This window comes from Phyllostomus discolor, chromosome 2 (assembly GCF_004126475.2).
Source record: "Phyllostomus discolor isolate MPI-MPIP mPhyDis1 chromosome 2, mPhyDis1.pri.v3, whole genome shotgun sequence".
In the NCBI taxonomy this organism is placed as follows: domain Eukaryota; kingdom Metazoa; phylum Chordata; class Mammalia; order Chiroptera; family Phyllostomidae; genus Phyllostomus; species Phyllostomus discolor.
Genome location: NC_040904.2, coordinates 197,936,611 through 197,952,447, shown reverse-complemented (window position 1 = coordinate 197,952,447; position 15,837 = coordinate 197,936,611). Strand labels below are relative to the sequence as shown.

At 42.3% G+C, this 15,837-nt stretch overlaps 1 protein-coding gene across 1 annotated transcript in view; it reads right to left on the bottom strand.

The window, feature by feature from the left end:
* Positions 1 to 712: 712 nt before the first annotated feature.
* Positions 713 to 15,837, bottom strand: part of CFAP54 (cilia and flagella associated protein 54) — a 249,121-nt gene continuing 233,996 nt past the window's right edge. The window contains exon 68 of the mRNA XM_028532627.2: positions 713 to 1,024. Coding sequence (XP_028388428.1) covers positions 905 to 1,024 — 120 coding nt within the window. The 3' untranslated portion in view covers positions 713 to 904. The remainder of the gene's footprint in view (positions 1,025 to 15,837) is intronic.

The following is a 15,837-nucleotide window of genomic DNA, read 5'->3' as shown; positions in this document are numbered from 1 at the left end:
ATCCTCTTCCAGCTTGGCAGGGAAATGGAAACTCTTGGCAGATGACTGTTACCACTTCAGGTGTTGTGTTAGCGCCTCCCTACATCACCTCGCTTATTTAATCCACACAGCAATCCTGTTAGTATTCCCGTCTTACTGGCAAGGGAACAGCAGCTTAAACAATTTATTACTTTCCCAAAGTAGCAGAACTAGGAAGAGATGAGACTACCATTCAAACTCAGATCTATACAATTCCATAGCCTGTGCTCTACAATTTGTGCAATGTTGCCTCTCAGAAGTATAAAACTATGAAAGATCTAATTTGTTACAGATTTCTTCCCAAACCCTGTAGACAAATTCCCCAAGTTAAGCTTACCACATGTTGAGATTTAATCCAGAATTTCTCTTCTTCGGCACTATTGACATTTTGGGCCAGATAAATCTTGACTGTGGGGAGCTCTCCCGGGAACTCTAGGATACTTCTCAGCATCCCTGGCTTCTACCCACCGGATGCCAGTAGCATCCTCCTTCCAGTTACAATCGAAAATGTCTTCAGAGAGTACCACCCTAGATATAAAATCCTGCCACCTCCCCCCAACTTGAAAACTACTGGCTTAATTCAATTTTATGATCTGGATCCATCTAAAGACAATCAAAACAGAAACTAGTGCATATAAACATGAGAATACTTGGACTGCACACATATTTTCTGTGAATAGTACTATAAAGCATCTTAAAGCAACAGCATTGTCATTTAATTCAAACGCAATGTAAAGCATTGTTCAAAACCATAGTTTTTAAAGAAATTTTAGCTTGTGTAAGAAAACTTTATTTTGTTTGTTATAAGAGGACAGTTTCAAAAACACTTTAACCAGGAAAAACAATAACAATGAGATCCTTCACAAGGTTAACATGTAAAGAATGCTCAGGGAATAATGGACACAATCCAGTTGAAAAGGCTTCCATCTGATAGGATGCAACCATTAGCAAGATCAAAAAGTCTCTCCAGATTGAATATAGATTGCCGCGACACATAAAATGGAACCTGAGAAAAGGCATTAAAAAATTCATGAAATGCATTGTTTCAAACAGTTGAGTGAAGTAAAGTTCTCATCATATACAAATACCAATTCCATGGAATAATTTTATGTGAAAGATATTTAATTCTTGCCTGAGGTAAGACACGAAGTTTCACATCTTCACACTGCTGAAATGTCATATATATCATTCTATATCCTATTAAGATTCATACCTATGAGTCTATAAAAAAGCATACAGATTCATATCTATGAATCCATAAAAATGAGTCTATTAAACAGCAGATACTTCCAGAAACATGGACTATTTGTATTTACATAATCACTGTGTATGATTCTAAATGTAGGGCTTTCAGCTTACACCCTGCCACAGTGAAGCCAATTGTGTTAGGAGCTCATTCTCCGCACCAAGGACTAGTGTAGCCAAAGTCATCCGAGAGACTAGAAAAGGGGAAATAAGACTGCTTTTGTGAGCGTAGCATTGGTTGTTGGAGTGGGAGAAGGGCAGGAATGAGAAACATGAAGAAAAGAAAACAAATGCTTACTGGGGACCCACTTCATGCGAGTCTAGATACTTCTGAAGGTGAATGAATTAGATCCTTGTGGGCTTGAACCTTGGTAAGAGCTTAGAGGACAAGTCTTATTAATTCCTTGTCTACTTGTTAAATGTTAAATCTCAAAAAAAAACCCTAAAAATAGAGACTAGGGTTTTTTTTTTCCTTTTCTTCACTTTATTGGATTAAAAAATGACAAAAGTGGACTTCTGGTTGAGATGGAGGTATAGGTAGACACGCTTCACTTTCTCCTGCATCCATAGAAAGAATTACAACTAGATCTCAAAACAAATAACATCCAAAACCATCAGAAAATCGAGGTGTATGGAAGTCCAATAACCAAGGATTTGAAGAAGCCACATTCATCCAGACGGGTAGGAGGTGCAGAGTCGCAGAGACAGGCAGAGAGGCACAGAGATGTGGTGTGGCACAGAGAGGTGGAGGCGGGAATGGGTGGCCCCACATTCACATGTGCTGGATAAAGTTTGGGAGGGATACCTTGGGAGAGAGCGATCCCAGCCCCAGGCCAGACTGCACAGCCCAGGGTTCCAGTGCCAAGAAGATAAATCCCCATAACTTATGGCTATAAATCTGGTCAGGGTTAGGGTGGCAGAAGAAACTGCCAGATTTTTAGGAGACTCCACCTAAAGGGCCTACACAGACTTAGAACATACACTAACCTACCTACCACCCTGGTGGTGGGATTCACCACCAGGGCAACAATTGGAAGGGTACCAGTCACACACGGGAAATGGGCAAAATGATTGGAAATGGGGAGAGACTGGGCAAATCTCCAGAAGCCAGGGAGTGGCACTGTCCCCTCTGAGTCCTACTCCCACACAGAGCTATAAAATGGTGAAGCAGGTTGCCCTGCCCTGGTGATTACCTAAGGCTCAGCCCCACACAATTTACAGGTGCCTTTTCTACATTAGACCATGCTACTAAGACAGGGAGTCAAAGCAGTGTTACCTAACACACAGAAACAAACACAGGGAGGCTATGAAATTGAGGAGGAAGAAATATGGTCCAAATGAAAGAAGAAAACAAAACCCCAGAAAAGGAACTACACACAATGGAGATAACCAACCTATCAGATACAGAGTTCAAAACACTGGTGATCGGGATGCTCAAAAAACTCACTGAGTGCAGCAACAACAGAAAGGAAGAAATGAAAGTTACACTAAGCGAAATAAAGAAATATTTATAGGGGGACTTCTGGCCAAGGTGGAGGCATAGGTAGACACACTGTGCCTCCTGCACAACCAAGATAGGGACAACAATTTAGAAACAGAATAACAACCAGAACTGACAGAAAATTGAACTGTATTGAATTGGACAACCAAGAAGCTAAAATAGACCCATTCATCTAGACCAGCAGGAGAAGCAGAGTCCAGCAACTGTGCACGGGTCGCAGCATGGAGAGCAGAGAGCATTGGGACCAGGTGCGTAAGGCATCCGAGGCACATAAGACCACAGTGGGTGGACCCTGAGCGCGCAAGTGGCAGCTGGCAGACCCCAGCCAAGGGGTGGCGACCAGCAGACCCAGCGAGGCAGCGATTGTGAAGCAAGGCACTGCATGCAACCCAGGATCACAGCGCTGGGAAATAGAGCCTTGGGGCACTGAATGAAAACACCTGTGGGGGTTGAGGCGCAGGGAGAGACTCCCAGACTCACAGGAGAGGTTGTTGGAAAGTCCCACGGGGTGCACAAGCCCACCCACATGGGAACTGGCACCAGAGGGGCCCAGTTTGCTAGGGGGAAGCAGCGGAAGGGACTGAGGTCCGATGGAGGGTGGAGCAAGCACCATTGTTCCCTCTCGAAACCGGCCCCCACATACAACGTCACAACCCAGAGACTGGGATGCCCCGCCGCCCTGGTGAACACCTAAGGCTCTGCCCCTCCTATATAACAGGTGCAACCAGACCAAAGGAAAAAAAAGATGGCTCAAACAGAATTGGAAGCCCCAGAACCAGTGCTTTTAAGCAACTGAGAGAGAGCCAACCTATCAGATACACAGTTCAAAGCACTGGTGATCAGGATGCTCACAGAATTGGTTGATTTTGGTCGCAAAGTAGATGAACAAATGCAGGATATGATAAGAGAAATGAAGGAAAATGCACGGAGAACCAATAGTGATGGGAATGAAACTGGGACTCAAAACAATACAGTGGACCAGAAGGAAGAAAGAAACAACCAAACAGAAAAGAATGGAGAAATAAGAATTCAAAAAAATGAGGAGAAGCTTAGGAACCTCCAGGACATCTTTAAATGTTCCAACATCTGAATTATAGGGGTACCAGAAGGGGAAGAGGAAGAGCAACAAGTGGAAAACTTATTTGAACAAATAATAAAGGAAAACTTCCCCATTCTGACAAAGGAAATAGACTTCCAAGAAGTCCAGGAAACTCAGAGAGTCCCAAAGAAGTTGGACCCAAGAAGGAACACACCAAGCCACATCACAATTATATTAGCCGAGGTAAAAATGAAGAAGAGAATCCTAGAAACAGCAAGAGATAAGGAGGCAGTGACCTACAAAGGAGTTCCCATCAGACCGTCAGCTGATTTCTCAAAAGAGATCTTACAGGCAAGAAGGGGTTGGAAAGAAGTATTCCAAGTCATGAAAAGCAAGGACCTACATCTCAGATTGCTCCATCCAGCAAAGCTTTCATTTAGAATGGAAGGGCAGATAAAGTGCTTCTCAGATAAGGTCAAGTTAAAGGAGTTCTTCATTACCAAGCCCTTATTATATGAAATGTTAAAGGGACTTACCTAAGAAAAAGAAGATAAAAACATGTATGGTAAAATGACAGCAAACTCAAAATTATTAACAACCACACCTAAAACAAAAACAAAAAGGAACTAAGCAAACAACTAGAACAGGAACAGACCCACAGAAATGGAGATCACATGGAGGGTTAGCAACAGGGGAGTGGGAGGAGGAGAAAGGAGGAAAAGGTACAGAGAATAAGTAGCATAGATGACAGGTAGAAAATAGATAGGGGGAGGGCAAGAATAGTACGGGAAATGTAGAAGCTAAAGGACTTACAACACATGGACATGAACTAAAGGGGAATGTGGGTGGGAGAGGGTATGCAGGGTGAAGGGGAATGAAGGGGGGGTAATGGGACAACTGTAATAGCATAATCAATAAAATATATTTTAAAAAAGAAATATTTATAGGAAACCCTCAGTGGAGGGGAGGAAGCCAGGATTCAAGTCAGTGGTTTGGAGCATAAGGAAGGAATAAGCATTCAGCCAGAACAGAAAGGAGAAAAAATAATTTTTAAAAATTAGGATAGGCTATGGACCTTCTGGAACATTTCCAAATGTATCAACATCTGAATCATAGGGATGCCAGAAGCAGAAGAGGAAGACGAAGAGCAAGAAATTGAAAACTTCTTTGAAAAAATAAAGAAAGAAAACTTCCTTAATTTGGTGAAGGAAATAGACATACAAGTCCAAGAAGCACAGAGTCCCGAACAGGTTGGACCCAAAGAGGACCACACCAAGACACATCATAATTAAAATGCCAAAGGTTAAAGATAAAGAGACAGCAAGAGAAAAGCAGCAAGAGAAAAGAAGAGAGTTACCTACAAAGGAGTTCCCATAAGACTGTCAGCTGATTTCTCAAAAGAAACTTTGCAGGCAAGAAGGGACTGGCAAGAAATATTCAAAGTGGTGAAAAGCAAGGACCTACAACCTGGATTACTCCACCAGCAAAGCTATGAATTAGAATGGAAGGGCAGATAAAGTGCTTCCCAGACAAAGTAAAACTACAGGAGTTCATCATCACCAAGTCATTATTACATGAAATGTTAAAGGGACTTATTTAAGAAAAAGAAGATCAAAATCATGAACATTAAAAAGGCAACAAATTCACAACTATCAACAACTGAATCTAAAAAAAACAAACAAACTAAGCAAACAAGCAGAACAGGAGCGGAATTATAGATGTGGAGATCATTTGGAGGGTTATCAGCTGGGAGGGGGTAGGGGTAGAATGAGGGGAAAGGTGCAAGAATTAAGAAGAATAATTGGGCTGGAATGGGAGTAGTGGGGAGAAAACTGTACTTGAACAATGATTAAAATGAAATTTAAAAAAAGAAGAAGAATTGGGAAGTACAAAATATACAGGGGGGAGGTTAAGAGCAGTAAAGGAAATGGAGAAGCCAAAGAACTTATATGTATGACCCATGGACATGAACTAAGCGGGGGGAACTGCTGGAGGGAAGGGGGATATGGGGCATAGGGGGCCAAAGAGGACAACTGTAATAGCATAATCAATAAAATATATTTTAAAAAAGTGACTAGCGTATTCCAGTGTTATCTATAACTTCAAATAATTAAGATGTGTAGAAATAAAAATTAATAATATCTCCTTTCTCACTAAATCTTGGAGTAATTAGTGTTTGAGGAATACTCTTCCAAACTGTTAAAATCCTCATACAAATGTACATCCATGTGGAGTTTTTTCTTTTTCCTTTTCTTTCTTTCCTTTTTTTTTGAAATAGAATAACCAGATTTCCATCATTTACTTTTCCAATTACCAATATGTAAGAGAAATCCATCCTTAATCAATTCAGGAAGGTGGAACCACCACATGGAGATTCAGAGTGTGCCTTCTGGAATAAGACCATTTGGCTCAATTTTTGAGCTCACCACACACTAGCTTTGTGAGGTTAGTAAAATATTTGATGCATTTGAACTTTAATTTTCTCATCCATAAAGTGGAAATAACAATAATTCCTATGTAGTGCTGTTGTTACAAGAATGGAAAGAGTTATAAAATATAAAATACACATATAAAATACAGTTGACCCTTGAACAATGTCGGGAGTAGGGGTGCCCACCCTCCCACACAGTTGAAAATCTATGTATAACTTTTGACTCCCCCCCACAATTTAACTACTAATGGCCTATTGTTGGCTAGAAACCTTATTGATAGTGTGAACAGTTGATTAACACATATCTTGTGTTATTTGTATTATATACTATATTCTTACAGTAAAGTAAGCTAGAACAACATAATAATAAGACAGCCATAAGGAAGAGAGCATACATTTATAGTATAGTCAGTATTTATTTTAGAAATCCACATGTAAATGAAATCGAACAGTTCGAATCACGTTGTTCAAGGGCCCACTGTACTTAGAAGGGTACCTACCATAGACACCGGGTAGAGGCAATGTCTTATTATCACTACTGAACACATTGTTTTCAGCAGCTATACAACGATGCATGAAGTGGACATATCCTAATTGATTCAATCATTTACCAAAGAGGTTGTTTCTCATTTTTGTACATGCTTGCCTATTTAGATATCTCCTGGGTATGGGTGCTTTAATTTCTGTGTTACTGATTTCCCAAGGTGGTTCGTTTAGTCAAAGGGTATTTACATTTTATTTTTTAACATTTCCTGCAAGTTACCTTCCAAATAGGTTCTATCAATTAATACTTCAATTAGAAATATATGAGGGTTTTTCCATACCCAGAGTAGCATATTATTGTGGAATGTTACAAAACTTTGTTTGCCATTTAATGACTATTCTTATTTATTATAAAATGGAAAACATTTTGGAGAACTAATATTAACTAGTTTATTAATATGTTGAAATACATGTGATTACTATGGTTATTTTGCTTACATCTCATTGCTATTTAATTGCACTAAATATTCAGTCTATTACATACTGATGAAAGGCCGCACGTCCAATAATACCCTCTAGTAGGTAACTTTCAAAGTAGTACACACAGAAATAATAATTAACACTAAAATATTTGTGTTTTCTCTTGTGCTCTCTGTTATTGTATAATTCTTCTGATGTCAAAGATAAAAGATAAAAGTGGTTAAACAAACACAAAGTGGCCAAGTTAGTCTTAGATAACATTAGAAGTCTCTTATGACATAATTCACACACTCAATACAAATAGAGCGCTTTGGCCTCTAACCCTTGACAGTGAACCTGCAGAAAAAAATGGCTATCTGTCAAAGGATGAGGATTGATTGCTAAATTTATTTATAGAGGCCACAAGTAGAAGTTTCAGATCAGGAAGATAAAATGAAAATAGTTGTCATCCTGAAGTTATTAATTCATATACGTCTTCTGGAGTACACAAGTTACCCTACAGTGTCAGAACTTATCCTTGTGTTGTTACTACTACATTTCGAGACACCTAGGCATTTTCAGCCCTTTGGTGGACTTTGAAGTCTAATGCTTCAATTCAGCTAGTTCTATTATGCTATAACACAGTAGTCTGCATTTTTCTATTGTTGAACACAATTCTTCAAATAAAATTTTGACTGAAATATAACATAAAGAGAGAAAACGGAGAAATCTTCAGTATACAACTTGACTTTTTTCCCAAAATGGACACATCCTCATAACCATCACTCAAATCAAGACACAGAACACGACTGGCATCTAAGAAGTCCCCTGGTGCTCCCTCTTTGTCACTAACCCTCCCTCCTTCCTGCAAAGTAACCACTTTCCTGTCTATGCCAACATTTTAGTTTCGTGTGTCACTATTATTTTTAACTGTTTTTAAGTAGAATCATAAAATATGCCCTCTGCCACGTCTGTTGTTTTTGCTCAGCATCATGTTCCTCAGACTCATCCATGTCATGGAGAATTACCGAAAATTTGGCCATTCTTATTGAGGCATAATTTCCCTCATATGCATGTATCACTATCAACCATCCTAGTGGTGTTAGATAAATTAGGGCAATGCTCAGCTAGTAAATGTCCTTGGGGGCCTTTGGGGCTTCTGCACCCCGCTCCTCCTTAGCACCACTCTGCACAAACTGCCTGTCATCCCCCAGCCAAGGCACCACTTGATGAAAAGTGAGAGAGCTGGCGGTGATGTCATCATCATGGCTATATGCTTTTTATAGAGACCTATTTAAGAAAATAATCCTTTAAGACCAAAAGAGACCCATTAGAAAAAAACATAACAGTTTAGGCTGTCCATATCAAGGCTTATTCTGACTGCTCAAGAATTGAACAGCCAGAGAAAAGAGCCTTTGAAATCTGACATCCATCCTATTGTACACAAAGAACAGCTTCTCTCTCTCTCCAGCCCCCTCTACCCAGGAAAGTATTTTCACCAATAAGGAACTAATAAAGGATCTCAAACAGGGAAAAATCCTCTTTAAAATATCAAAAACTTTAATCAGAACTGAAAGAATGAGCTATGCCGTCAACAATCAAGTGCCTAGGGCTTATAGGCTAGATGCAAGTTCCTGGCCAGTGGTTCAGTGCTTGTAATCAGGGGTTTGCGGGAAGAACGGAAGGAAAAGTTTTCTTGAATAGAGGACTTAACAGAAATGCCTATATTCAACATGTTGTGAAACTGAACGTCCATTCCTCCTTCTGTGTGGAGATGCGAGGGTATGTGTTCTGATATAGTACTTAGGCATGATTATATCTCACTCACATTGTTGCCTTTATTTTCGGAAGATGGCTTTACAGCTTTTTCAAGTCCTGCTTTTTACAGTCTGGAAAAATTTTTTCATCAAGAAAGGAACATTCCTTCAAGATTGGACATGGGCTGGAGTCTTTGCTTATAGAGTTCATTTCCTTTGTAAATTAACTATTAAAATGGAGGTCGAAAGAAAATGTGATTGAACTATGAGTCACAATGTAGAATGTATTTTTAATCACGAGTGGGTGCCGAGTATACTGTTTTTTCCCTACTTCTATGTTAAAAATAAAGTTTAAGCCAGAAAGTATGTTTCCTAATTCCTTTAGAACACTTCTAATTCCTGAAAATAAGGATTAACTGAGCATCCTTATGTATTTATTACCAGTCGGAGATCTTCATTTTCTTAATTTTTAACTGACTTTGCATGCAGACTTCCCCCAAGAAGGAAACCATGTCCCTCGGCCAGGGGCAATTCTTGCAGAGGGCTGAGGGCCGCGGAGGGCTGTCAGGGAGCACGTTCCCAGGGCTGGGAAAGCGAGTCCTGGAGGGGAGGTCTGGGTGGCTCCGAGCAGGAGCCATGGCAGGCGGGAAACTGAACTCAGTGGTCAACTATGGAACCATTAGGCAAGGGGCAATATGGCAAAATGTATACTAGTATATAACCACAATAAGCTAAGGGGAAATTTAAAATAATAACTAAGTAAGAATTCGTGTAGTAAACTTCCAGATGCTTCTTTTCTGGGTCATGGTAAAACAGGCTTAACACAGTTCCAGCATTACTTCTGTTAATCACTTTACTTGATTACTCTTGGGAACGTTCCCCTCTCTAGAGTATGAGGAAGAGAATTGGAAATTAAAGAGAGAAAACTCATTAGTAATATCTTCCCCAAAATTTAAATATGAAGGAATTCAATCACTTCACCTGAAGCCCAAATTCCCTATGGAAGACCTAGAACCTTCCATAAAAATTTCCAAAAGCTAAATGAAGCTGGAAAGCTGTCCTGAGTGCCATTGCGCCCATGGGAAGAGCAAGAGACTGAAGTCAGGAGGGAGTGGGAGGAGGGGCTTGAGCAGGGCCTTCCATGACTGACAGGCAGGGTGGGAGGGAGTTGGGAGGACCGCAGGCAGCAGGGGAGGCAGCAGGGGAGGCAGCAGGGGAGGCAGCAGGGGAGGCAGCAGGGGAGGCAGCCGGGGAGGCAGCCGGGGAGGCAGCCGGGGAGGCAGCCGGGGAGGCAGCCGGGGAGGCAGCAGAGCGGAGTGCTTAGGAACAGGTTCTGAGGAGCCCGTCTGCCTAGGCGTGAGTCCTGGCTCTGACCCGAGCTCCAGGGACTTGGGCAAATCACTTAAACTCTTCGGGCCTCAATTTCTCACGTGTAAAACAAGGATGATAAGAGTATCTACCATAACTCATAACAGAAATCTAAAGTCACCTGCTGAACTTCATAATGTGTGTGTGTATCACTTTCTACTACTGCTATGACAAATTTACAAGAAACCTAATGGCTCACGATATAACTGTCTTCTCCTACAGTCCTGGAAATAGGAAACCTGACATCAGTTTCACTGCACTGAAATCTGTGCCTTTCAGAGGCTTCCGGAGCCTCCTGTTTTCCTCGACCTGTAGCCCTTTTTCCATCTTCAACACGCATCACCCCAGTCCCTGCTCCCATCATCACATCCCCTCCCCCTCCACTGTCAGCTCTCCCTCGGCCTCCCTTTTGTAAGGGAGCTCTGACCACATTATGGACGACCTGGATAATCCGGGATAATCTCCCCACCTCAGTTCACTCATACCTACAAAGTCCCTTTTGCCCTGTGAGGTGACAGGTTCTGGGGATTAGGATGTGGACTTCTGGGGAGGGGAAGGGAGGGGACGCGATCTACCCCACCACCGTGTGGGATTAAATGAGATGGGTTAGGTCTCAAGAACATCGTATTTATATATCATATCTGCCCAACGCAATTTTGGTAATAAGAATTATGGAATTAATTCTGTTTAAAAATGTGTGGCATTCCTGAAAATGTCTATTGTGCCACAAGTTTTTAGCGTTCACTAAAATGGGTCCTTGCTCCTGTACAATTTTCCACATCCTTGCTTGTTCGGTGGAGGCCGACAGGATGTGAGCAGGTATCCTGATAGCTGGCTCCTAGACAGGGTCACCCTAGTTCATTGTCTAAACTGGGACACCTTTGGGAATAAAAGGAGAAATATTAACCATTCCTCCAAATCCACAGGTATATGTTGCGACTGTCACAGGCAAACAGGGGTGTATGGCTACCTTACTTAAAAGCATCCTGTGTATTCCCCAGCCCTCTTCTCCCACAATGTTGACCTTGGGGGCCATGGAGTCCAGACAGCACAGTCACAGGGTGGAGGAGAGCTGCCCACCCTTCACTGGACTTTGCATGAGAAAGAAATAAACCTTTATTTCCACGGAGATTTGGGGGTGTTTGTCAGCACGGTACAGCCTACCCTATCCTGACTCAAGCAGGAACTGACGCAGAAGGCTTGCCCCACCTGTACCCTGTTTCTGAATCAGAGGAAGGGCCTGACTCCACTGAAAGGACAGGCTTTGAATCTCAGCAGCAAAGTTATAGGAAGAAATGCTGTAACCGAGTACAATGGAGCTGGGTTCCCTCCTAAACGGTTGGTTTGGGTCTGCCTGTGGGCTTCTGGCCTGAGATACAGAAATGAAAACTCTAGAGTTCGAATGATACTTGGCATTTCTTGATGATTTCATGAAGAAGCTCACTGGGTTTGATGTCTGACAACTAGAAAGAGGAAGCTCTATTTTCAGAGCAAAGGATTTGTAAAGAACGTGAACCAACATTTGTGTTTTGTTCACGGGACCCTGCTGCTTAGAATCAAAGTGTGCCAGGCTTGGTCGGTTAGCAGCTCCCACCGCAGGTGCAGTGCGGAGGGCAGACCTCCTGTGCACAGCGTGGGGAAGACCCGGCTGGCGCTGACTCCTTTTTTCACGTCAGATACAATGTGGCCAACACTGACCAGCAATCTCCAAAGAACTTTCACATAAATTATTTCATTTAACTCTTTCTAGAACTTTTTAACTTGAGCAATCAGCCTTTGCCAATGTTAATAAAAGGAAAGGGGGCCAGGAGAGAGGAGGAGGACAGACAGGAGGAGGAGGAAGGGTAGAGGCAGGTGGAGTGCGAACCCACCACTGAACCTCCCTGAACACTTACTACACACTCTCAGCCGGGTACCACATGATGCACTTTTGGCTAACGATAATTGTTGCCAAAATAAAATGTGTTGATACTCATAAGGATTTGGGGGTTCATCAAAACCAGTTTAATGACTCTCTGGGGAATTATGCTGAGTGAAAAAAAAATGCCAGCCAGCCCCCAAAAGTTATATACTATATGGTTCCTTTAATATAACATTCTTGAAATGAAAAAAAATCATAGAAATGGATAATAGATTAGTAATTGTCAAGGGGCGGGGCAGGGGTGGGGTGGAAAGCCGGAGTGGCCATGAAAGGACCATGAGGGGTCCCTGTGATGATGACATTGTCCTGGATCCTGACTTTGTTACCGTCAGAAGCCTGGTTGTGATGTTATAACTATAGTTTTGCAAGATGTTCCCACTGGGGAAAACTGGGTAGAGGGCACACAGGATCTTGCTATATTATTGGTATTTCATATAATTGCATGTGAATCTACAATTATCTCAAAACAAAAAAAAATTAGTTAAACAAGACTGGCTGAAGAATAACACTAAGAATGCATGTATTAAATGTCCTTTTATTCTTCTGAAAATTAGCAAACATTTACACCAGCCAAAGGCCACTAATGAAAGGAGTTGCTAATGGTCAGAGGAACAAATGACTCATCTCACACCATTTTACGGCTGGGAAAACTGCAGATGACCGCAACGCACCGAGTGCTCACCACTGGCGTGTACTGGCGCCGTACTGAAGGGGTTGCACACTATTTCCAATGGGACCCTACGAGAGGAGCAGCCATGATAAGTGAAGTAACTTGCTCACAGCCCCACATCAATGGATAGTAGAAACAAGAATCGGATCCCGTTTTTAATCCAGTAAGATGCACGGCTTTCGGGACCTTCAACAAAATCTGATTGACGTAAGGTGTTGAAGGGTTAATGACTTGCCCACAAGGGCAAAGCTGGGGCCAGACCACCCTCAGCTCTCTTCCTGCCATACTCTTCCCACACAGGTGGTTGAGAAACAAGAACAAAAATCTCAAACAGCTAGTGTCACTAGTATTAAGAAGAAAAATGGGCCTTCCTGGCTGGCGTAGCTCAGTGGATTGAGCGCAGGCTGGGAACCAAAGTGTCCCAGGTTCGATTCCCAGCCAGGGTACATTCCTGGGTTGCAGGCCATAACCTCCAGCAACCACACATTGATGTTTCTCTCTCTCTCTCTCTCTCTCTCTCTCTCTCTCTCTCTTTCCCTCCTTCCCTTCCCTCCCTAAAAATAAATAAATAAAATCTTAAAAAAATATATGGGAGATAAAGGAGTATAATTTATAAAAAAAGAAGAAAAATGGGTAAATTTATACCTGCTGCTTCTTTGTGAATTTATTTAATCATAAGGAAAATTTGTCCAGAGAATTCCCCAAAGTGTGCCAAATGACTCAACTCTACGAGGCAAAAACCAATGTCCTCCTAAATGAAAATCTATTCCCACTGTGAAAGGTCCAGTTTTTTAATCAAGACAAAGCCATTTAGCGAAATGAATGAAGTAAATGAAAGTAAACATTTAACTCCATTTTCAGCCAAACAGAAAGAAAGCAATGAGCAGGTTTGTTAATGATACCCCTGCCTCTCACCTCCTCGGAAATTATCCAAGCGACTAAAATTTGGGAAATTTCCCTTTGATTCTGAAATACGATTATATCCTGAGCCAAGCCAGGCTTGCTTTACCAAACAGCGAATGCATCCCTCTCCGCTCCTACAGCAAATATACAATACCAGGTTCGCGATTATATTTTAGTTTAAATTATATCCAGGTACCATTCTACCCCCTAAACTGAACGCCTAACAAAAGTGGGACCGATCCTTTGAGCACAGGTAACACAAAGGCCCTCCGTTCCTTGATGAATGAAAGCACATTTCACCTTCACGCTGTTGCTGGCAAATCTCCAAGAGATGAGCATTTTGAAAACGCCACAAACAGCTTAGCCTTTTCTTAGCATTTTGAAGAGCACATTAATAGCCTGGCCTTTTCTTAAGGGCTTTCTTTTCCCCTCAGCCAAATGTGACAGTTAGAACTGAACGGGGAGAGGATGGAATCAAAGTTGGCGCTGTGTTTTAAAAGCAGTGCGGAGCTGATGTCAGCTGGCATTGTCTTCGACAGAATGTAAGAATATTAAGTGGATGTCTCATGAACTTACATACAAAGGATACTCTTCACTTGAGGACAGAATGATAATGTCTCACAGAAGAAAGATGTAATTCTAGATGCCTATAAAATCCATTCAGACAGCTCTTGGCTGGTACAAAAATAAAGAAGAAAAAAAGACTCTTGGCTGATGATGGGGGAAAAAAAACCACCAAACCCTGCAACTCTCAACTTAATGAAAAAAATTAGTTATATTAGTAGATTTAAATTTTTAAGACTTAATAAACACCTGCTGTGGAATAAGTGCAACCTTGTGCCCAATGATGGGAATGACAGTTTAAACAGAATATTGCCATTGACAACATTGGGGTACTTGGTTAAAAGGAAACCAAGAGGCATGCAGTAATGTAATAAAATCAGCCAAAGGAAGTTGAACAGCCTAGCACTACCTTTTAGGATTTAAGGGCCTAAAAAAGGTGAAATGGAAGCTGCCCACGTAAGCAGGCATACATGCAAGCCAACCCAACCCCCAGAAAAACGGCATAGGTTATTCCAAAGGGTACTGTGAGAGTCCACCAAGTTTATCCTCTGCTGTGAGGGTTTAAACACACTCAGCGACTCCAAGACGGTTCCCTGCACATTTAGAGAGAGTGCTGACTGATTTTATAGTTGCCTGAGCAGGTAGCCAGGAAGAGCCTTCTCTGATGCCTCTGCTCGGAGGAGGAAGAGGCCTAGAACTTGGGGGTGTTTTATTGGACCTTGTGGCAGATCACATTTTCCCAAAGTGGCTGTAACAGTCCTTTCATCAACAGGTGGAGTCTATGTCCCACCTGGCGTCTGGATGGGTGTGGGCCTGGCAGAGAACAGTCCTTACGTAACTTTCAAAGTTAGGGCATACACAGTGGTAGAGCTTCTGCCTGGTTCTCTGGGGAATGGGGGGCTCACTCCTGAAACCCAGACGCCACATTGTGCAGAGGCCCAACGAGCCACAAATAGGTCCCGGGTGGCGTGCTGGCCAGCAGCCCGATCTGTATTCCCAGCCTCAGCCTCCAGCCAACGGCCAGCATGGAGCACCAAACCCAGAGAGCCTTTGCACCTTCAGGGATTCCACCCCCAACAGCTGAATCATCGCCGGCCTTCGAGTCTTCCCAGCTGATTCCCCAGAGACTATGGGACAAAGATGAGTTGCCCCGCTGTGCCCTTTCCAAATGTGTGACCCACAAAATCCTTAAGCCTAATGAAAGGTCGTTTTGTGCCATTAAGTTTGGGGCACTTTGTCATATAACAACAGTAACTGGAACAGATGAGGATGGGATGCATGTGATTAGAAGGGGTGCATGCCGCCACTCCTAGTGCTTGCATTACCCCAGCCTCTGTCTCGGGAACATACACAGAGGCTTTATTCTAGGCAAGCTGTTGTTGCTCCTTGCTACAGCCACTCACAGGGAAATGAACCTACTTACAGTGGTCTAATTCCAAGTGAACTAGATGATGATAACAGTAACTGTTTTGCTTAGT